Source organism: Arvicola amphibius, chromosome 1 (genome assembly GCF_903992535.2).
Source record: "Arvicola amphibius chromosome 1, mArvAmp1.2, whole genome shotgun sequence".
Taxonomy (NCBI): domain Eukaryota; kingdom Metazoa; phylum Chordata; class Mammalia; order Rodentia; family Cricetidae; genus Arvicola; species Arvicola amphibius.
The window spans coordinates 186,323,241-186,344,839 of record NC_052047.1 but is presented as its reverse complement, the minus strand read 5'-3'; the positions used below and the strand labels follow the sequence as shown (position 1 = coordinate 186,344,839).

The 21,599-nt window shown below is 42.6% G+C and overlaps 2 protein-coding genes and 1 non-coding gene across 6 annotated transcripts in view; 1 reads left to right on the top strand and 2 right to left on the bottom strand.

Annotated features, from left to right (window-relative positions):
• Nucleotides 1–16,595, bottom strand: part of Sfxn2 (sideroflexin 2) — a 30,551-nt gene extending 13,956 nt beyond the window's left edge. For 3 of the 4 annotated variants that reach the window (XM_038328170.2, XM_038328190.2, XM_038328197.1), the window contains exon 1: nt 16,450–16,595. The gene's annotated coding sequence lies outside the window, so the exon portion shown is untranslated. Of the gene's footprint in view, nt 1–16,325 lie in introns of all 4 variants that reach the window. The other variant, XM_038328179.2, reaches the window with a different exon arrangement.
• Nucleotides 2,356–2,462, bottom strand: LOC119806000. The gene has a single exon (XR_005284057.1). It is a non-coding gene; the product is annotated as a U6 spliceosomal RNA (small nuclear RNA).
• Nucleotides 16,596–16,714: 119 nt separating the features above from the next.
• Arl3 (ADP ribosylation factor like GTPase 3) overlaps nt 16,715–21,599 on the top strand; it is a 68,359-nt gene continuing 63,474 nt past the window's right edge. Inside the window, exon 1 of the mRNA XM_038328208.1 lies at nt 16,715–16,868. Within this exon, the coding sequence (XP_038184136.1) occupies nt 16,866–16,868 (3 nt within the window). The 5' untranslated portion in view covers nt 16,715–16,865. The remainder of the gene's footprint in view (nt 16,869–21,599) is intronic.

Below are 21,599 nucleotides of genomic sequence, written 5' to 3'. Positions count from 1 at the left end.
CCACTAGGTTCTGCGTAAAGCATCTGAGAGCTGATTTAGCCCATGGCTCCAAACTCATCCACATTACTCCCACAAAGCTAAGGCCTGCAAGCCACACGATCAGGTCTAACACAGCAACAGCCCTTCTCCCTACAATTTTAGTTACAAGATATTTTCTTGTTGCCACGACAAAACAAATTATAAAAGTTGGGAGGAGGGGATTATTTTGGCTCATGTTTCAAAAGAATGCATGCCACCACAGCAACAAGGACATTGTCGTAGCAAAGTGAGGTGGCTGGGCACATGGTGTCTGCGGCCAGGAAACAGAGAAAGATGGATCCTGGTGCCCAACTTGTTTTTTGTCTTTTTTTCCTTTTGCATTCACTCTAGGGCCTATGTCCATGGTGCCAACCACATTGAAGGCAGGGTCTTCCCTACCCAGTTAAAGCGCTCTGGAAACCCCCGAGGCGGATTCAGAAGGATCACTCCCAAGTGATGCAGGCAAGCTGATAGTCAAGATTAACTGTCGCCAGGTGGTGAAGGCGCACGCCTTTAATCCCAGCACTCAGGAGGCAGAGGCAGGCTGATCTCTGTGAGTTCAAGTCCAGCCTGAACTACAGGAGCTAGTTCCAGGACAGGCTCCAAAGCTACAGAGAAACCCTGTCTTGAAAAAACAAAAGAAAAGAAAACAAACAAACAAACAAAAAACCTGTCACTGGGTCATTTGCCTTTTTCTTTCTAAAGCACCACCTTACTTAATTAAATATTCACTTATAAAGTTGGGGAATGAATTCATTTTGCCCAATGATTGTTCTGATGCCTAGCACAGAGTATTTAGTGTCCAGCTGGCCAGCAGGTCGGCATAAGGATTTGAAAGTGTAGACATGGGAAGTAGAACAAGACAAGATCTCCTGAGTAAATTGGGAGCATGGGGACCTTGGGAGAAGGTTGAAGGAGAGGGGAGAGGTGGGGGGGGGGGCAGAGAAAAATGTAGAGCTCAATAAAAATCAATTTTAAAAAAGTGCAGACATGCAGGCTAGAAGGGAATGAAGTCTCTGCTGTGGGAGGTCCCTCAGCCAACAGCATTTAAGATAGCAGCCCACTTGGGCCTGGTCTATTATACTATAAATGCAGCTGTAAAGCCTGCCTTCGCTCTCTTGCTTCTGGCTCTCACTTCTAGCTGCTGGATTCTGTTCCTGCTCCCCGATTGTGCAGAGGATTGTGATCTAGGACAGTGATCTGTAAGTCTCCCCTAAATAAATGACTCTTTATTATATGTAATTCTGAACTAGTGTGGGATTATTTTGTATCTTCTGCCATCATCTGGCACCTAAATGTGGGGACCAGTCTACCAGCCGCATGGCGCACTGGGCACTGACTCTCCCACCCGTGACTTTAGCTGGCCCTCAGATGCAGCAGGCTGCTGCTCAGTGCTCCCCGGCTCGTGACTCACACGCCAGCCCACACACTGCTGCCTGTGATACCCACGGTGAACACAGTCCGCAAATTGCACTGACTGAAAACTTTGGGTTTTCTCTTTATCCTGGGCCCCAACTCTTGGAGTCATTTGATCGCCTTAATAACTATTTTTAATTTGTTAAACGAAGCATATTTGTCAGTACCTAAGTAAGCAACACATGCTGTTCACTGCTGCTAGCATCTCAGAGTCACATGGCTGCAACTGCGACACCTGCTGGCTGATAACAATTATTACACCTACTCCAATTCATTGTAATTGCCTTACGACAGGTAAGATCTGAAAAACTACAAAAAATGACTGATAACATCAGGAGTTCAATAATTATTTTGCTTATATTTTGGAAGGTATTGTGCAAGACTTACGCTATTTTCCTTCCCTTTATTTGATTCTAGGAATTAGCTTTGTTTTTAATATTATCTCATTTAAAAAAATGGTTCAATGCTACAGATAGGGATAACATCAATTTGACAAAATTATCTGAAAAATTTTGTGCTGTTGAATCTAACTGTCAGAATCTGCTGAAAAGTTATGATATGTCCAAGGATGAGACATTATCTTTACTGAACAAGTTGGAATCCTCAGTGAAGACATAAGAACAGAACACTAGACAGGAGATTCAGACTTTTTAAGGCAGTAGTAAAAAGATAAAAGATTGAGGAATTTATTAATATTGATGAGCAGGGACAGACGGTACAAGGACAGGATTTAGCCTCATCAGTACGGGCCAGGCCCCTGGATGACTTACACAGAGTTTCAACTGCATATCCAGTAATTTCCTCAGAAAGACCATATGGCACAAAGTACCCTAAGGGTGTCAAAGAATATTAATGGGAACCAATACGTATAAGTGATCTAAAAGAAATAAAACAAGCAATAGTTTCTTTTTTTTTTTTTTTAAATTAATGGAACGCTTCACGAATTTGCGTGTCATCCTTGCGCAGGGGCCATGCTAATCTTCTCTGTATCGTTCCAATTTTAGTATATGTGCTGCCGAAGCGAGCACAAGCAATAGTTTCTTATGGGCTTCATTCACCATTTGTCAGGGAAATGGTGAAAAATGTGGGCTTCAAGAACTAAGACAGCCCACATGACTGGCTTCAAATAATCTCAGTGGTTTAGAAGATGAGCCTCAGCTGCTTTGGAAGTGTTATTGGAAATAAGAGGCAAAATTTTTAGAGCAACAGGGGAAAGCAAAAGAATTTGAGACCTCCCAAGATCCTCAGGAACAGGCTCTGTCCCTATGTAGCACAGCAGCTTTAAATGCTTGGGACAGGATTCAGGAGCCAGGAAAGAGGACTGAGTCACACATTAGAGTTAAACAGGGCCAGAGACAACCCTTTACTGACTTCTCAAACTGACTCAGGCTATACAATTAGGAGTGACAGACCCTGAAGCTAGACATGTACTAACTTTTGAAAATGCCAACTTAGAATGTAAGAAGAGCATTTGGCCTTTAAAGGTCAGATCAGCACCCATAGATGAATGGATCTTGCATACAATGAATGTTGAAACATTTGACTATAATACTGAAAGCTTGGGTAGGAGAAGTGATTTCCAATTGTATGAGGAGACACTAAAATGCCAAATGTTTTAATTGTGGTAGAATAGGACATCTGAGAAGGGATTGTAGACAAGGAATTCCTAGGAATAATATCTCCTCTAGAAATGGCAAGAATAGGAGGAATCAGCCTTCTGGTATATGTAGGAGATGTGGCAAAGGCTGACATTGGACTAATGAATGTAGGTCCACAGAGACAAACAAGGCAACCCAATACCATAGGGAAACTCCTGGGGGGGGGGGAGCTCTCACAGGTGCCAGTGTCAAACAAGGTCCAGTCATTCCCAGTCACTGTGGAGAACATGTCTCACCAGGAAAATTAAACAATCCAGTGCCTTCTGTAAAAAACCATACTGTTCTGGAGGATGGAATAGACTTGGAGGAGGAGTCAAAAACTTCAGTAGGAAATGGGAAACGTATATCTTGGCAGACATTTATAAATAATCAAAGACCAAAGCTAATAGTGCATATAAATGACTTTGTAATTGAGGATGCTAGATACAGGTGCGGATGTGACTATCATTACTCCAGAACCTTGGCATCCAGATTGGCCTCTTCAAGAGGCAGATATTCAATTCCTAGGAATCGGAACTCTATCTCAAGTAAAACAAAGCACAAGGTAGGTTAAATGCATAGGGCCAGGAGAACAGAAAGGAAGGCTGAGGCCATATGTAGCTAATATTGCAGTGAATTTATGGGGTCGTGACCTATTGCAACAATGGAATACTCAGGTTAACATTCTTGCAGCCCCGAAAACTCATGTTTCTGAGATGGATATTATAAAATATTATTTTAAAAAAGGTCACCAGCCATTCAGGCTGTACAAGAACACAAAGCAACTAGCAAACCTTCAGAGCCTTGCCTTTAAAATGGTTAACTGAGAAACCCATATAGGTTAAACAATGGCCTTGAATGGAAGACGAATTGGAGGCTTTAGAACAGCTGGTACAGGAGCAACTAGATGTTCAGCATATTGAAGAATCAACCAGCCCTTGGGATTCTCCTGTATTTGTTATTAAAAAGAAATCTGGAAAATGGAGCTGACAAGGTAATTCAACCAATGGGCCCTCTACAATCTGGAATTCCTCTGCCTTCTCTATTACCAAAAGGATGGCCTCTTACAGTTATTGATTTAAAGGACTGTTTTTTCACTATACCTTTACAAGAAAAGGATCGAGAAAATTTTGCTTTCACAGTGCCTACTTATAATAATTCTCAGCCTACTAGGAGATACCAGTGAACTATCCTCCCACAGGGAAAGATCAATAGTCCCACCCTGTGCCAATACTTTGTAAATCAGCCATTGGAAATAATATGAAAACAATTTCCTAGGTCTATAATTTACCATTACATGAACAACATTTTGTTATCTGACACAAATGTAGATACTTTAGAAAGAATGTTTGAAGAAGTAAAAAAAAAAAAAAAAAAAGATTTTTTTGCCTAAATGGGGATTACAAATTACTCTTGAAAAAATTCAAAGAGGAGATTCTGTCAATTACCTAGGTTACAAAATAGGTTTACAGAAAATTAGAAAACAAAAGGCACAAATTAGGAGAAACCAATTGTGGACTCTTAATAACTTTCAAAGATTGTTAGGAGATATTTCTAGTCTACAACTGGCTGTTGGGATAACACCTGACCTAATAGTTCATTTAAAAAAAAAAAAAAACCTTAGGGCTGGAGAGGTGGCTCAGAGGTTAAGAGCACTGGCTGTTCTTCCAAAGGTCCTGAGTTCAGTTCCCAGCAACCACATGGTGGCTCACAACCATCTATAATGAGATCTGTTGCCCTCTCCTGGTATGCAGGCAGAACAATGTATACACAGTAAATAAATAAATTAAAAAACAAACCTTAGATGGTAACAAAGACTTAAATAGTCCCAGAGAATTAACAGCTGAAGCAGAAAAAGAATTGATGGTCATTGAAGAGAAATTACAGGAGGCACATGTAGATAGAGTGAATCCAAATCTTAATTGTATTCTAGTCATATTGTCTTCCAGAATTTCCACTACAGTAATTTTAATGCAGAGGGAAGGTATTATCTCAGAATGGATCTTTTTACCACATAAACCAAGTTAAAAATTAAAAGCTTATGTGGAAAAAGTCTCTGAATTAATTATAAAAGGAAAATTGATACTTCATCAATTAGCAGGTATAGACCCAGTAGAGAGTATAGTGCCTTTTACTACTGATAAAATAAAAAAAAGTTATGGGAAGACAATGAACCCTGGCAAAGAGCTTATGCTAATTTTTAAGAGAAATTAATAGCGATTACCCCAAAAGTGATAAAAAAAAAATTTAAATATTTATTTATTTATTATGTGTACAGCATTCCTTCCATGTGTGCCCACAAGCCAGAAGGGGGCGCCAGGTCTCATTATAGATGACTGTGAGCCACCATGTGGTTGCTGGGAATTGAACTCAGGACCTCTGGAAGAGCAGTCAGTGCTCTTAACCACTGAGCCATCTCTCCAGCCCCAAAAGTGATGAAATTAACCTTATAAAGATAACTACTTGGATTCTTCCTCACATTGTATGGGATACACCAATAACTGGAGCCCATACATTTTATATAGATGCAAATAAACTAGGAAAGGAAGGTTACAAATAAGAAGAGTTAAGTAAGGTGGAACAAAGCCCTTATAATTCTGTCCAAAAAGGCAGAATTATACGTTATTCTCATGGTGCTAAGGGACTTTAAAGAATCTATCAATATAGTTACTGATTTGCAATATGCAGAAAGAGTTGTCTTACATATTGAAACTGCTGAATTTATACCAGATGATACAGAATTAACTTTATTATTCATACAGGTTCAATATATAATCAAGAATAGGCTTTGTCCCATATACATAACACACATCCAATCCCATTTGGGTCTGGAATCCCAGGTCCTCTAGCACAAGGTAATGCAGAAACTGATCAATTAATGACTGAAAGTGTGCTGAAGGCCTCAGAATTTCATAAGAAACATCATGTCAATAGCAAAGGTGTAAAGAAAGAGTTTTCTATTACATAGCAACAAGCTAAGGAGATTATAAAGAGATATTCTACTTTCTTTCTATAACCAAACACCATTACCAGCAGGGAGTAACCCAAAGGGTACTCAAAGGAATAAGATCTGGCAGATGGATGTGTTCTACTTTACATAATTTGGAAAATTAAAATATGTACACCACACCATTGACACTTATTTAGGTTTTTGGTGGGCAACTGCCTTGAGCTCAGAAAAGGCTAATTCAGTAATCATGCATTTATTAGAAATTATGGCCATTATGGGTATGCCTGAACAAATAAAGACAGGCAATGGTCTAGCATATGTGTCTAAGAAAATGAAACAGTTTTTTGCTTATTATAATATAAAGCATATTACAGGTATACCAAACAATCCTACAGGTCAGGCAGTTATAGAAAGATCAAATTGAACTATAAAGGATATGCTAAACAAACATAAAATGATGGAAAATACCCCCAGAAATAGATTGCATAATGCTTTATTAACTTTGAATTTTCTTAATGCTTAATGAGAAAGGAACAGCAGCAGCAGAGAGACGCTGGATAATAGAAAAAACTTCTGAATTAAGTCAGTCAGTATATTTCAAGGATGTGCTGACCCCACAATGGAAACCAGGAGATGTGCTATATTGGGGAAGGGGTTTTGGTCTTGTTTCTACATAGGAGAAACTATTCATCTTCAAAGAATGGAGAGACCTTGGACATTTAGATGCCTAAAGATAAAAAGATAGCTATCCAGAAAGAATCAACAAGCAAAGAGAAATCTGCCTTATGATGCTGTATTATCTGAATGGTAAAATTTGATTATCTGGACACATATACGTCTCTACTTAAAAATAAGAGCTGGCTTTGGAGTTGAACAATGCCTATCCTTCTCTAAATCCAAGCATGATGTTAGAAGAAAAATTCAAAATTTCTGTCTCATGTCAGGAGCCATCTGGTATGGGACAAATAGAAGATAGATTTTTTTTAATATTTATTTATTTATTATGGATACAATATTCTGTCTGTGTGTATGCCTGCTGGCCAGAAGAGGGCACCAGACCTCATTACAGATGGTTGTGAGCCACCATGTGGTTGCTGGGAATTGAACTCAGGACCTTTGGAAAAGCAGGCAATGCTCTTAACCTCTGAGCCATCTCTCCAGCCCCCTAGAAGATAGATTTTTAAGGAAATATTTTACTTTTCTCCATGCCCATTTTGTTTATATCATATCTTTTGCTGACTATATGTCTATATGAATAATGCTTAAGTTTTCCACAATGAATAGTAGATTTTCCTGCAGTAATCTTTAAAGCTTTCAGGAAGAAGATGGGGTCCCACAACAATGACTCTACCTGGTTGATATGACGTCATGATGATGATAGCACTACTCTGAGACCAGTTTTGGGGTACCAGCTGTGGAAATGGTACACCTTCTTACCACATTCTGGCCAGAACTCCAAATAAGAACTTCAAAACAAACAAACAAACAAACAAACAAAAACAAACAAAAAGACCCTATCACCTACTCAGAGACCATTTGTAATTACACAAAACAGTAATCTTGAAACTTAACCATCATTTTACTTTTATAGAATCCCATAGAAAAAACACCATCCCCAAGACAGCAGGAAGCAATTCTAGAAAGCAACTTCCCCTCTCCCAACAAAGTTTGTCCTCACGGTTAGAGGCACCATTTAGGGGTTGCTTATTACTTGCATAGGGTTGGAGGTTGGGGTGGAATTTATGTAGGCCTATAGACCTCAAAAAAAGGGAAAATTGAATGGGATAATAGGTAATTTAGTGTGAACTTAATTAACAACAACAATAATAATAATAGTGAGTAATAAAGTGAATACTTGTGAACTATTATTTATAGGCAATTTACACTGGTATAGTTTTTTGTATATTGACACAAGTTCAAATTATATTTGTTATTTCTGTTTACAATATTTGTACACCTATGCAAAGTTATTTTGTCATGTATCCATGCATGTTTCTGCCTCTGTTTAAGACATTTTATATATTGATACAATTTTAGGATATATTTATCATATTGCATTATATATTTCTACCACTGATAAAGATGTTTATACACTGTTTACATTTTGATGTCATTGTCCTCCTTTACTGCACAATTGTTTAAAGATTTTTAATATTCTGATATGAAGTCTTAATCTTCAAGTTATATAGGTATTAAGTATTATAGGTCAATATCATTCATGTTTGTTATACTTTTAGTCAGATTAATTAGGTTCTTTAGACACTTAGAGAGATTGTATTCTGCATAGATAGGTAACCTTCAGTCACTTCAAAGACCTGTAGAACATGGCATTTAAATAACTCAGGGTTCTGTTGACATGAGACATGGTTACTCCTGGTAGCACCAATCTACTCCTGAGAGAGTGCTGAGCACCAGATATACTCCACTTGGAGTTTGTCTTCTTCTTGGCACAACTGGCCTTTGGGCAAGAAGCTGCCCATGTCTCGACCACTGACAAAATGCACAATGTCCGGACTGGACAAGCAGGATACAAGAAAAAAAAACTGTCAAACCTTGCCAAGACAGGGTAAGATGGTTTTGAAATTTTTCCTGCCTCTGAAAATGGTCTGTCAGTTACTCTAGGCCTTAGCCAAAGCTGGTTGCTTCAACATTGCAACAGAGACTTTGGGTGATTGCTCAGGCAGCCAGTTGCCTCTGTCATCTACTGCACATTTTGGAAGCTGCTTGAGTGCACTTTTTGCCTACTCAAGTAATATTATCTCCCTTCACAGGCCTTCAATGGGGTTGAAGATTAAATAGTCGTAGTTATTGTCCTTATGTCTAGCCAAGTCATTTCCAATACAAGATTTAGACTCCTTAGGATAGCATGTTAATTAAAACATTTAGCATACATTCCTTGCTTAATATTGTTTATGCTGGTTGTAATTCTAATCTTATATTTGGTATTTGTTCCTAGTGTATACAGTTTTGTATTGCGTTTGCAACTCTCTTATTTAAACAAAAGGGGGAGGTGCTGTGAGAGCTCCTTCCACTCCTTCAGCCAATAGCATTTAAGATACCAGGCCACGGGGGTGGGGGGGGCTGGAGAGATGGCTCAGTGGTGAAGAGCACTGCCTGCTCTCCCAAAGGTCCTGAGTTCAATTCCCAACAACCACATGGTGGCTCACAACCATCTGTAATGAGGTCTGGCGCCCTCTTCTGGCCTTCAGGCATACACACAGACAAAATATTGTATACATAATAAATAAATATTAAAAAAAAAGAAAAAAAAGATACCAGGCCACTTGGGCATGATCTCTTATACTATAAATGCAGCTGTAAAGCCTGCCCTTGCTCTTGCTTCTGGCTCTCACTTCTGGCTGCTAGACTCTGTTCCTGTTCCCCGTTTGTGCAGAGGACTGTGATCTAGGACAGTGATCTGTAAGTCTCCCCTAAATAAATGGCCCTTTATTACACATAATTCTGAACTGGTGTGGATTATTTTGTATCTCCTGCCATCAGTCAGTAGCACTGTCATTAAAGCTAACACTTTCCAGCAAAACTATTCAGAATAGAGAGAGAAATGAGGATAAGCCCCAGAAAACTAAGAAAAGTGATCTCAAATGATGGGAAAGAACGCAGGAGAGAGAGGAAGGTGGAAGCAGCATGTAGGGAAAGGATTGTTGTGATGGGAAGCCATGCTGGGAGCCAGTCATCTGTAAGCAGACAGGAACTGAAGAGAAAAGGCCGACATGCAGTGCCCACAGTGCCTGTGCCTGACCCTAAATGCAGCATCTTAAGTGGCGATTTCAGGAGAGAGCAAACGCCAGACTGCGAGTGTACACTGGCAACTCTGATTTCTGCCTCTCACTCTGCTTGACTCCTGTAGCATGGTTCCAATACCAAAGGTATTTCCCTCCATCTAACAACACTCATGGTAGAGGAGAGGGGTTCACTTCCTAGACACATCAGGAACCATCTCCTAGGTACGTCAGGACCCTCATCCAGAAACCAAAAGAAAGCTCAAGCTGGGCAGTGGTGGCACATTTAATCCCAGCACTCGGGAGGCAGAGGCAGGCGGATCTCTGTGAGTTCGAGGCCAGCCTGGTCTACAAACCGAGCTCCAGGACAGGCAGGACGATTACACAGGGAAACCCTGTCTCGAAAAACCAATGAATGAATGAATGAATGAATGAATGAAAGAAAGCTCAAATTCTAGTCCCCGCCCTTTTTTCCTGTCTTCTCTATCCAGATTGCTGCCGTCTCTAGGGCTAATTCTGGTCCCCTGATTCAAGGTAAACTTTAGTGACAGTCTGGAGTGTCAGAGTGTGATCAAAATATCCCAGAACCATATAAGCTTTTGGGAGCCATTATCATCAAAACACCGCTCCAACGTGGTGACTAAATCCACTTAAAAACCTGAGAGGGCTTTAAATAAAGGAGAGAGAGAGTTTAACACAGCTTTTTGCTGTTTGCCTGGACATGCCGTAGAGAGATTTCCTGTTTCGGCAAAAGCGGCAGAGAAAAAGCTGAGTCTTTTTTTTTTTTTTTTTTTTTTTTTTTGTTTTGTTTTTCGAGACAGGGTTTCTCTGCAGCTTTAGAGCCTGTCCTGGAACTAGCTCTTGTAGACCAGGCTGGTCTTGAACTCACAGAGATCCGCCTGCCTCTGCCTCCCGAGTGCTGGGATTAGAGGTGTGCGCCACCACCGCCCGGCTTTTATGTCTTTTTTTTTTTTTTTTGGTTAGCTGAGTCATTTTAAAATGCGCTATGCCGCCAATGCAAACTCTGGCTTTAAAGCATTTCAGTGGCTTTTATGGGCCTGGATATTTGTGTTCCCGCTTGGGAAAGGAAGGAGAGTGCACTGAGACTGTGCCAATGGCTCCCTGCTCCCTGCCTGCACCTGAGCAGATGGCGGAATCAGGCTTAGGCGAGAGGGAGAACATGGCAGATTTCTGCCGCCATACAGAGAGATGTTTCCAGGCTGCGCGGTGCTCTGTGCGTCAGATTTGGCTGTAACTTGGATGAAAAGAGTTTCTGTGCTGCACGCTCAGTCTCAGAATTAAAGTGCTGAGCGCAGCTCCTACCTGGCGGCCCCAGAGCTAGTAGAAAATGGTACATCCTCCATTTTGAAATTGGAGAGAGGTGGAGCCAACATCCAGAACAGCTAGTCACTCTGCAGCCCAGAGCTGCAACTGATTCAGTCACAAGCGGCTCCGCCATGTTGGACTGGGCGTGGCAAGCCCCGCAGTACCTGTTTTTGACCTAGGAATGTCACAGCTTAGATTCTTAAGTGCTTAGTGATTTAAAAGCACAAAACAAAAGTGCTTCTGGATAGTAAAAAAATTACAGATTCACAATAGGACAGATTCAGACATATGAATGTACGTAGGCTTGAGAGAGAGAAGAAAAAATATAAAAAAATAAAGTTAATGCCTTAAAAAAGGGTAAAGTCTTTAAAGAGACAGAGTACAGATAGTTATAGATTAAAAGAAGTAAAGTGATAGAGTAAAAATAAGTCACGTAAAAATGGAAAATTCACAGAGAGTCTGGATTATGTATTTTGTTGTGTTTTCTTTGATTTTTTTGACTGTAAAGGAGCTAAGTACAGAGAGACATTTCATTATATGGGCTGCCAAGCTAAACCAGAATGGATATTATAACGGTATGACTTCAGAATTTGGATCTAAGAACATGATGCTTTGGAAAAGAGTTTCTTCTTTTGTTTTCACAGAGGATGAGACTCTATGGATTGCTTCTATCCCAATATGGTATGATAGACCACGCCCTCCTGAAAGGTTGCTGTGAACACCCTCAAAAAATTACTTCACGCCGGGCGGCGGTGGCGCACGCCTTTAATCCCAGCACTCGGGAGGCAGAGGCAGGCGGATCTCTGTGAGTTCGAGACCAGCCTGGTCTACAAGAGCTAGTTCCAGGACAGGCTCCAAAGCTACAGAGAAACCCTGTCTTGAAAAACCAAAAAAAAAAAAAAAAAAATACTTCACTCAACTACCAACTGAGATGAACATAGCAGACAGGTTATACCATGAAAGACCTAAATAACAGCGCCCCCATTCAGCAGGAAGCAGTTTGGAGAGAAGTAACTGCGCCCATTTTCCCAAATATTGCTTATAAATGTTCTTTTACATTTAAAGGGGGATATGATATAGATATGAATAATTTGCGTTGGTATGGATTTTAAGGTCAATTTTGTTATATGTATATGTATTTCTGATCTTGATTAAGCTATTTTGATTGTGTAGTTCATTTTAAAAACTGTAATGTATAATCAGGAAATATAGGTTGTTAATGGATAATCATCAATAATAGTCAAGCTTGTAGTCATGTTAGATTTTCTAGATATATAGAGATACACTTTAGTTAAATAGGCATTCTTCATATCTTTCAATAGTCAAACTTGTAGTCACGTTAGTTAGATTTTCTAGATGTGCATAGATATATTTCAGATAGGCATTCTTCATATCTTTCAAAGACTGCAGAATATAGCATTTAATTTTTTAATAACTTAGGGTTTTTCATGACAATGAGACACATTTGCTCCTGGCAACACCAATCTACTTCAAGAGGAAGATGGGCATCCAAGAGGCTCCTTATGGAGTTTGATAGCCATATGGGCAAGAAACTGCTCTTGCCTGGACTGTTGCATAAACTGGACATAAAGAACCCACAGAGAGAGGACTGCTGAACTTGCCTAAAGGTGAGATGTTCCTTCTGGGTTCCTGATTCATGAAAGAGTCTACGAGACATTCTGCAGGACACAGCAGAAAGTGACTGAACTGTCTTTGGAATTTCCTGCTTCATGGAAAAGTCTGCTGGACACTATGGGCCTGAAGGCTGAAGACGGATGCCCCAACGGTACAGAGGAACTTTGGGTGACTGTCCAGGCAGCGAGTTGTCTCTCATTTCTAGAGTTTGAAAGCTGCATATTTCTTGTTTACTTAGGTAGTCTTATATCCTTCTGGAGTCTTTGATGGAGTTGAAGAATGGTTCAATAGTTATAGTTTTCCTTAGTTATGATAAAAGATAAAATAGATTTAAATATTGTAACTGTAATTCTTGCTTGATAACTGTTTTGTTACATGTAATTTTACTATGTTAAAGTTAAAGCCTTTCTTTTTTGTTTAAACAGAAAAAGGGGAAATGATGGAGGAGTGTCTATATGTTACTTTCATTATTAATAAAGAAAACTGCCTTGGCCCTTTAAGAGACAGAAAATTAGGTAGGCGGAGTAGACAGAACAGAATTCTGGGAAAGAGAGGGGAGACGCTTCAGGCGGTCTCCATGCTTCTCCTCTCCGAGATGGACACAGGTTAAGATCTCTCCTGGTAAGCCACACCTCGTGGTGCTACATAGATTACTAAATATGGGTTAAAGGAAGATGTGAGAATTAGCCAATAAGAGGCTGAAACTATGGGCCAGGCAGTGTTTTAAAAGAATACAGTTTCCGTGTAATTATTTTGGGTAAAGCTAGCCGGGTGGCAGGAAACAGCCCCGCCGTTCCTTCTACAGTGGTACACATCTTTAATCCCAGAGCTCAGGAAACAGAGACAGGCTATCTCTGTGAGTTTGAAGTCAACCTGGTCTACAAAGCGAGTTCCAGATCAGCCAGGGCTGTTACACGAAGAAACCCTGTTTCTGGGGGAGGGAAAAAAAACACACAAAAACAAACAAACAAAAATCACAAGTTCAGACGAGCCTGAGCTACACATTGAAACTGTCTCAAACCAAGGTTGGGGGGGCTGTGAGATGAGTGGAGAGGTAAAGGCACTTGGCCCCAAGCCTAACAACCTGTGTTCATTCTCCAGAACCACACAGTGGAAGAGGGAAAGCAAACTCTGCGAGTTGTCTTCTGACCTCCACACACAAACATGACAGCAAGTCTAACAGAAACTCAGGGCAAATGGCTAACTGTAGTGTGTTAGCATCCCAAAGTGTCAGCTGGCTCTTCCCAGTTCTCACCCGAGACCTACCCCAAACCTCTCCTGCTCCTGGGTTCCCTTCCTCAGCTTCTCATTCCTACATAACACTCCCATTTCAGCCAGCCCCTCTCTTGAGCCTGCTCCCTTGCTCCTCTCTCTCTTGGTCCTCTCTCTCACTCACTTTCAATCTGCTAGCCAAAGACTACTTTGTCCCCTGGCTCTGGACTCTTCCAGATGCCCCTGGCTATACTTTGCCACATGTGTACAATAAAAACCTTCTCCTCAGCCATACCTTGGAGTGATCATGTCCTCACTGTATACACATAGTACCTGATCACCACATACACACAAGCAAATAAACTTTACATTGTTTTTTAAATGAGAACGCAATTGTGACAGAAACAGAGGAACAAGTGAGGAGAAAAGCAATGTTTCCTAGAGAACACTGATCTCCAGCAAAAGGCACCAAAGCTCAGATCAGGGACCACAGGCATAGCTCTGAGTTGGAGTACTTGGGAGATGGAGGCAGCTCATAACTCCAGGAGACCAGACCAAAGACCGCTAAAACAGTGAAATTCTGTCAAGGTTGCCTGGAGCAAGCTGGAGAATGATGGTAATCATTAAACCAGTAGGCCCGGGACCATGCCACATGGTGCCTGATTTCAGCTCTAGGGTGCCAAACACGAACATATGTAAAGACAAAATATTCATGCACATAAAATAAATAGTTTGGGTTTTTTTGGTTTTGTTTTTGTTTTTAAAAAGGTTTTATGCCGGGCGGTGGTGGCGCACGCCTTTAATCCCAGCACTTGGGAGGCAGAGGCAGACGGATCTCTGTGAGTTCGAGGCCAGCCTGGTCTACAAGAGCTAGTTCCAGGACAGGCTCCAAAGCCACAAAGAAACTCTGTCTCGAAAAACCAAAAAAAAAAATAAATAAAATAAAAAAATAAAAAGGTTTTATAAAAAGTACTTTACTTGAGCAGGGCATAGTGATGCATGCCTTTAATCCCAGCACTCAGGAGGCAGAGGCAGGCGAACTCTGTGAGTTCATGGTCAGCCTGGTCTACAGAGCAAGTTCAGGACAGCCAAAGATACACAAAGAAACCCTGTCTCAGGAAGACAAAAAAAAAAAAAGGACTTTACTTGAATATAAAAATATCTGCAGCACTCGGGAGGCAGAGGCAGGCGGATCTCTGTGAGTTCGAGGCCAGCCTGGTCTACAAGAGCTAGTTCCAGGACAGGCTCTAAAACTATAGTGAAACCCTGTCTCAAAAAAAAAAAAAATCTGAAAACTAGCGGAGCATAGTGGTTCACGCTTCAAACCCAGTATCCAGGAGTACCCAGGAAGCAGGCAGATTTGTGAGTTTAAGGCCAGCGTGGTCTACAGTGAATTCCAGTCCAGCCAGTTACATGGTGAGACTGTGTCTCAAAACAACAAAAAATATAACAAATCAAAAAACAAAAAACAAAAAACGAAAAAAAAAAAACTGAAACCTGCCTTTGCTTCTGTAATCTTAACCAGGTTGGTAGGGTTGGTAGGAAGAGGGGTGAAGCCTGAAGCCCAGATTAAACTTTTAATACTATGCAGCACTGCCTCTGTGACAGGCAATGATGTGAGCACTTGACATAGAGAACAGGTAAACATGAATGAGCAAAGTTCCAGAGGTACCATCTCTACCTACACCATCAGCTGATAGAAAAATTCTCCGATTCCTGGTATAAACTAGTCTGGGGCGAGGGACGCAGTGGACCTTGGTGGTAGAGGGCTTGCCTACCCTGCACAAGCCCCTGCATTCAGTGTTCAGTCCCCGAGGGCAGACAGCACGCCTACCTGGGCCACAGTGTTAACAAGCAACATTGTAAAATAAACAGTTTACAAGATAGTTCGTGTCCCGACTCTATCGCCTACAGTAACTGACTTCTTAGAGTTGGGCGGAAATAAATTCTGTCTAAAAAGCATTCCACTAGGAGGAATAGAATTTCTCCCACGGCAGATTGGACCAAAGTCGAGAACCTGGCCTGGCAAGACTGGACCTGTGTCGAGAACCCAGCCTGGCACAGAGGCAAGGGTACCTCTCCAGTGATCCTGTGCACGAAGGAGTGGGAAGGAGCGCTTGCAGTCCAAAGTGGCTTAGCAAAATCCAGCGGACCCCAGACAGTCTAACACTCCCGCTGTCAGCTAACCTCGACGCTAGGGACCAGTCCCCAATCTCCCTATCGCTCTCTCTCTGGCGATCTCCTCGAACCCAGCAGACATCACCTGTCCTGGATTCTAACGAGCCTGTGGAGATAAAGGAGCAGCCCATAATTCGGGTGCCCCAAAGCCTGGCGGTCGAAGACAACGAGGGTCAGAAGGGAGGAGTCCATTGGAGCCCTGGTCCGTCCCACCTGCCACGCTGCTTCAGCAGAAGGAAGTCCAGCACGCAGTGCCTGGCAGCCCCAACAGAGCAGAGGCAGGAGACGCAGGGACTGGAAGCAGCTGTGCAACCGGCTTGCACTGGAGGCCCCTTACCTGGTCCCAAAAGGAGGCACCAGGAGCCCGCCACCAGGCGCCGCTGACTTGGAAGCCTGAACTGGAGGACCGCGGCCAGGCCGGGGAACACCCCCTCGCGCTACGCCTCCTTTTCTGACCAATCACAGACCACAGGCTCCCGCCAGCCACGTGGGCGATCCTGCCCCTCCCGCTGGGTCGCTCGCCAGCCTGCCCCAGCCTTCCGCCACTCCCAAGACCGCCTGCGCAGTGAGCGGGCGCTTTGGCGCGCTTGCGCACTTTGGGTAAAGAGGAGCAGAACCCCGCCCCATCCCGCTACTCTGCTCCTTCGCTGTGCGTGCGAGGGACGTCAGGGGCGGTGCCGCAGCAGTTACCCCTGGTAACGGGGGAGGCAGCAGGAGGAGGAGGCGGAGGCGGAGGAGGGACTCGGCTTGAGGATGGTGAGTGTGGGGGGTCCCCGATCCCTCTGGTTCTGGCCAGTCACCCCGATCCTGTTCCCAGGCCCAGGGCGGGGCGCTGCGCTTAAAGCCAAGTGGGACGTGGGATGGCGCTCGCCTGGCTCTGTAGGGTTCTAGATCGGTTTCGGGGGCGAAGGGGGAACCCCAAAGGTGGGCCCTGGAGGGAGGCCTAGGCCTGGGGAAGAAGGAGGGAGGGATTTGCGATGAATCGGAGGCTTGGGGAAGGGACTTGCGGAGTGCTTCGCTGGCGGGGAAGGAACCTGGGTTCCATCATCATTCTGGCCTTTGGGATGAGGGCGGCTCCGGGGATCTGCGGAGATCAGGCCAGACACACAGGCTTAGATCTTCCTGCGAGTCGAACTCTCGGCGCCTCGGGACTGTGAGGTCCGCCCGAGACCCGGCCAGAAGTAGGATAGGCGCGGTGTAGTGTCTTTGAGATCACCCTGGCGACACCAGGGAGTTGTAACCTAGCTTTCCTAGATGCTCGCGTCTCTGAGTGAGGTGTGTAGGGAGTTAAGTCCCAAGACAAAAAGAGGTACCGCTGGGAATGGATGCCTGATTTCAGATCTCCGTGGTAGGTGCGCTCCTGCAGCCCCAACTTATTCTCTGAAAGTTCCGCAAGGTTCCGCAATGGTTGTTGATGAGCATTTTTCTTTCCATATTTATTCCATGTTGATAGACGCAAACTAGCCTCCCGTGTCCTAGCATTTCCTTCAAACTTGTTGCAGCGTCCTTTTGCATGTGGCCACACGAAAGGTCTTCGTCCCAGTAAGGTCCCCCAAACTAAAAAGAATGAGAAACTATAGAGAGTGAGCATCAATTTGGAGCAAGTACTTTCTCCGTTAGCCTTAAAAAATTAAGGCTTCACCAACTTTTAAGTTACAGTATGTTACAGATTTAACTGGAGACACTCCGTTTCTTGTTGATTCTTTGAATTATTTTATTTAATGTGTATGGGTGTTTAGCCTGCATATATGCTTTTGTACCACGTGCGTGCCTGCTGCCTGCAGAGGCCAGAAGAGGGCTTTGGTTGCCTGGAATTGGAGTTAGAAATGGCTGGAAGCCACCATGTGGATGCTGGGAAGTGCATACTGTTCCCCTGGAAGACCTTCAGTCCTGAGCATCCATCCAGCCCTCCTTTCCGATTTGTATGCGTTAGATGGAGAGTAAAAATATAGGTAAGGGGAAATGAATATCTTTAGAGCTAGTCAAAGAAAACTTGATTTCAAGACATTTAGAGCAGGTTGGCTGGAAAATATTGAACTACTTCTGTTGACTTAAGAAGGCTAGGCTATAGCTCAGTTGGTAGAGGTTTGCTTAGTAGGCATGAAACCCTGCATAAAACGAAATGTGACAGTACCGCCTATCATCCCAGCACTCCAGGGATGGAAGCAGGAGGAGCCAAAGTTCAAGGGCTACATAGTGATTTCCAGGCCAGCCAGGGATACATGAGATCTGGTCTCAAAAAAGAAGAAAATAAATGTCAGGAGGAAAATTACACATCTACTTTTGGTCAGTTTGTTTGTTTTGTTTTTCAAGACAGGGTTTGTGTAGCATTGGCTGTCCTAGAACTAGCTCTGTAGACCAGGCTAGCTCAAACTCATGGTCAAATTATTGAACAAATGAATTTTGACAAAAAAGAATCGGTTTACATTGTCAAATTGTTAAGTAGAATTATTTAATTATTGTCAATCACATTTCATACTTGTTACATTTGCAGTTATTTCTAACCTCAGGCTAAACAGATTTTAACAAGTGTTTTCTTTTTATTATTTATACATGAGCTGCCCATTTAAAGGCTAAGTTTATCTTAACAAATGAATACATATATAAATATTTACACAGAAAATAATGGATTTGCGAAAGTGGCCATGGCAGCTCACACCTTTAACCTCAGCACTTGGGAGGTAAGAAGGAGGATCACAAATTCAAGGCCAGCCTGGGCTACATGAGACTCTGTCTCATAATAAATAGATAACTTTAAAACTAATAAAAATAGGGAGAATGGCTCAGAGGTTAAGAGCACTGGCTACCCTTCCAGGGGTCTTGAATTCAATTCCCAGCAACCGCATGGGGACTCGCAATCATCTGTAATGAGATCTGGTGCTCTCCTTTGGCATGTAGTCATATATGATAAATAAACCTAAAAAAATCTAATAAATCTTTTTTTAAAAAATTAATGAGAATAATTTGAACTGCAGTTTAAAAAGCCCGCCAGTCTGTGTGCGGTGGCGTGGTGCATGCCTCTAATCCCAGTACTCTAGATGCTAAATTAAGAGGCTCACCACGAGTTAAGAGGCCATCCTGGGCTGCTACAGTTAATTCCAGGTCAGCCTCAGCTAGGAGACCCCACCCCAACTGCCGTCCTCTTAGAAGAAAGAGCCACGTGCCAAAACAAGAGAAAAAAAGATTTGTTATAAATGAGAAACATGAGAGGTGCCTTACTTTCTTCAGTTTATCAGCTGAGTAGACTGCATCATTTTATGATTACTTAATTTACAGTAATAGGTCATAACGAGAAAACTGCTCGTGTTTCTAGGTGCAGATTGCCTTTGTATGTAAGTGTATAACAAATTGACAGTATTGTTGGATATCACTAAAGTATTCAATGTTCAAAATTAAATTTATATGTATATGTCTTAGTGTTTTGCCTGAGAGCATGTATGTGCACTCTGGGCTCTGGGCATGCCTGGTGCCCAAGGAAGTCAGAAAAGGGCATTGGAGCCACTGTGAGGGTGCTGAGAACTGAACTCTAGTCCTCTGCAAGAGCATCAAGTGCTTTTTTTTAATCATATTTTGCCTACAGGCATGTATATGTATCACATGAATTTGTGATATCTTTCAGAAATCAGAAGGCTTCGGATCCTTTGGAACTGGAGTTATAGATGGCTGTGAGCTACCCTGTGGGTACTGGGAATGAAACCCAGGTCCTCTGTGGGAGGAACAAGTGCTCTCAACCATTGAGCCATTTCTCCAGCTCCAAAATAAATTTAACTATTTTATTGGATTTATTAATTTTATTTGATGTGTATTTCACATGTGTGTATGTGTACCACGTATCCTTGCTAACCTCAGAGGTCAGAAGAGAGCACTGTCTCCCCTCGCACTGGCGTTACAGATGGTTGTGAATGACCACGTAGGTGCTAGGACTCACCCAGGTCCTCTGCAGGAGTAACACGCGCTCTCAACTGCTTAGCCATCTCTCCAGCCCAAGAAATTTTTAAAAGTAAACAATAAGCAGCTAAGGTGGTGGGATGTGGTGGTGCACACCTTTATTCCCAGCACTTGAGAGTCAGAAGCAGGTGGTTATCTAAACTAGAGGCCAACCTGGTCTACATAATGAGTTTCAGGCTAGCTGAGGCTACATTGTAAGACCCCTCCATCGAGGGGGGGCAGGAAGGGAGGGAGGGAAACTATGATAAATTAGTTGAGATTGTTTGAATTTACAAATCCATTTTTTTCTTTCTTCCAAAGTGTAAGTTATTCTTAGAACTGACAGTGGTACCCTGGGTTTAAATAGTCAATGTCATGATTAAGTGTGTCACATATAATATCCCATGAGTCCTATGGATAAGTGTACTATTGAAAAGTGAGCTATGCCAGGCCTAGTGGCACATCCCTTTAATCCCAGCACTTGGGAATCAGGTGGTCTCTGTGAGTTCAAGGTCAGCCTGGTCTACATTGCAAGTTCCAAGACAGCCAGGGCTACGTAGTGAAACTGCGCCAAACAAACAAACAAACAAACAAACAAACAAATAAATAAATAAATAGAAAAGAAAAAAGTGAGCTGTGTGTGTTTTAAATTCCAGCTGTGAGTAATTTATTTTTTCTTTTTAAATTTGAGTGACTGACAAGGGCACACTTGTCCAGGGAATGCGGCCCGCAGCTCCTCACTACAAAGACCAACCTGGACAAGTGTGCCCTCCCCTGAAATAAAAGCGTTCTTAGGAAGACAGGGGCATGGTTCAGTGGCTCTGTTCTCGCCTAGGCTGTTCAAGGTTCGATCCCTAGTTTTTTGATTTATTTATTTTTATTGTTATTGCTTTCTTTGAGACAGGATTTCTCTGTAGCCTTGACTGTCCTAGAACTCACTGTGTAGACCAGGTTGGCCTCAAACTCACAAAGATCCTCCTGCCTCTGCCTCCCCAGTGCTGGTTTTATTCAAGGTGAGCGCCACCACACCTAGCTTATCTCTAGTATATGCACACATGTTCTCTCTCTCTCTCTCTCTCTCTCTCTCTCTCTCTCTCTCTCTCTCTCACACACACACACACACACACACATACACACACACCTGCACACACGCCCCCACCCCTTCCCACACACCATCTCTAAAGGAAAGGAAGGAAATACAGAACTGACAGTGTTCATCCCCAGCTCTTTACATTTTTTAAAAACATTTTAACCATTGTTTTGGGTGGCTTCTTTGTGCCCTGCCTTACAGCATCACCTTATTTAACCCTCTTCATGTTTCTCAACAGATTTTTGTCATTTTCTCCATGAAATCGTGGTGAGGGTTCCTCACACAGGGCAGCTGAGTACAGTCCTATTCTTCAGGCCTCCGCTGGGAGGGGCTCACTCGTCTGAGGACTTCCCTCCTGTGTCCCTCAGGAACAATCTTTGTATCTATTTAGTGGGAGAGTGATAAGAAAGACAGCAAAGTTTGAGTGTTGATGGGCTGGCTCAGTGGGTGAAGGGCTTGCCAACCCAGCC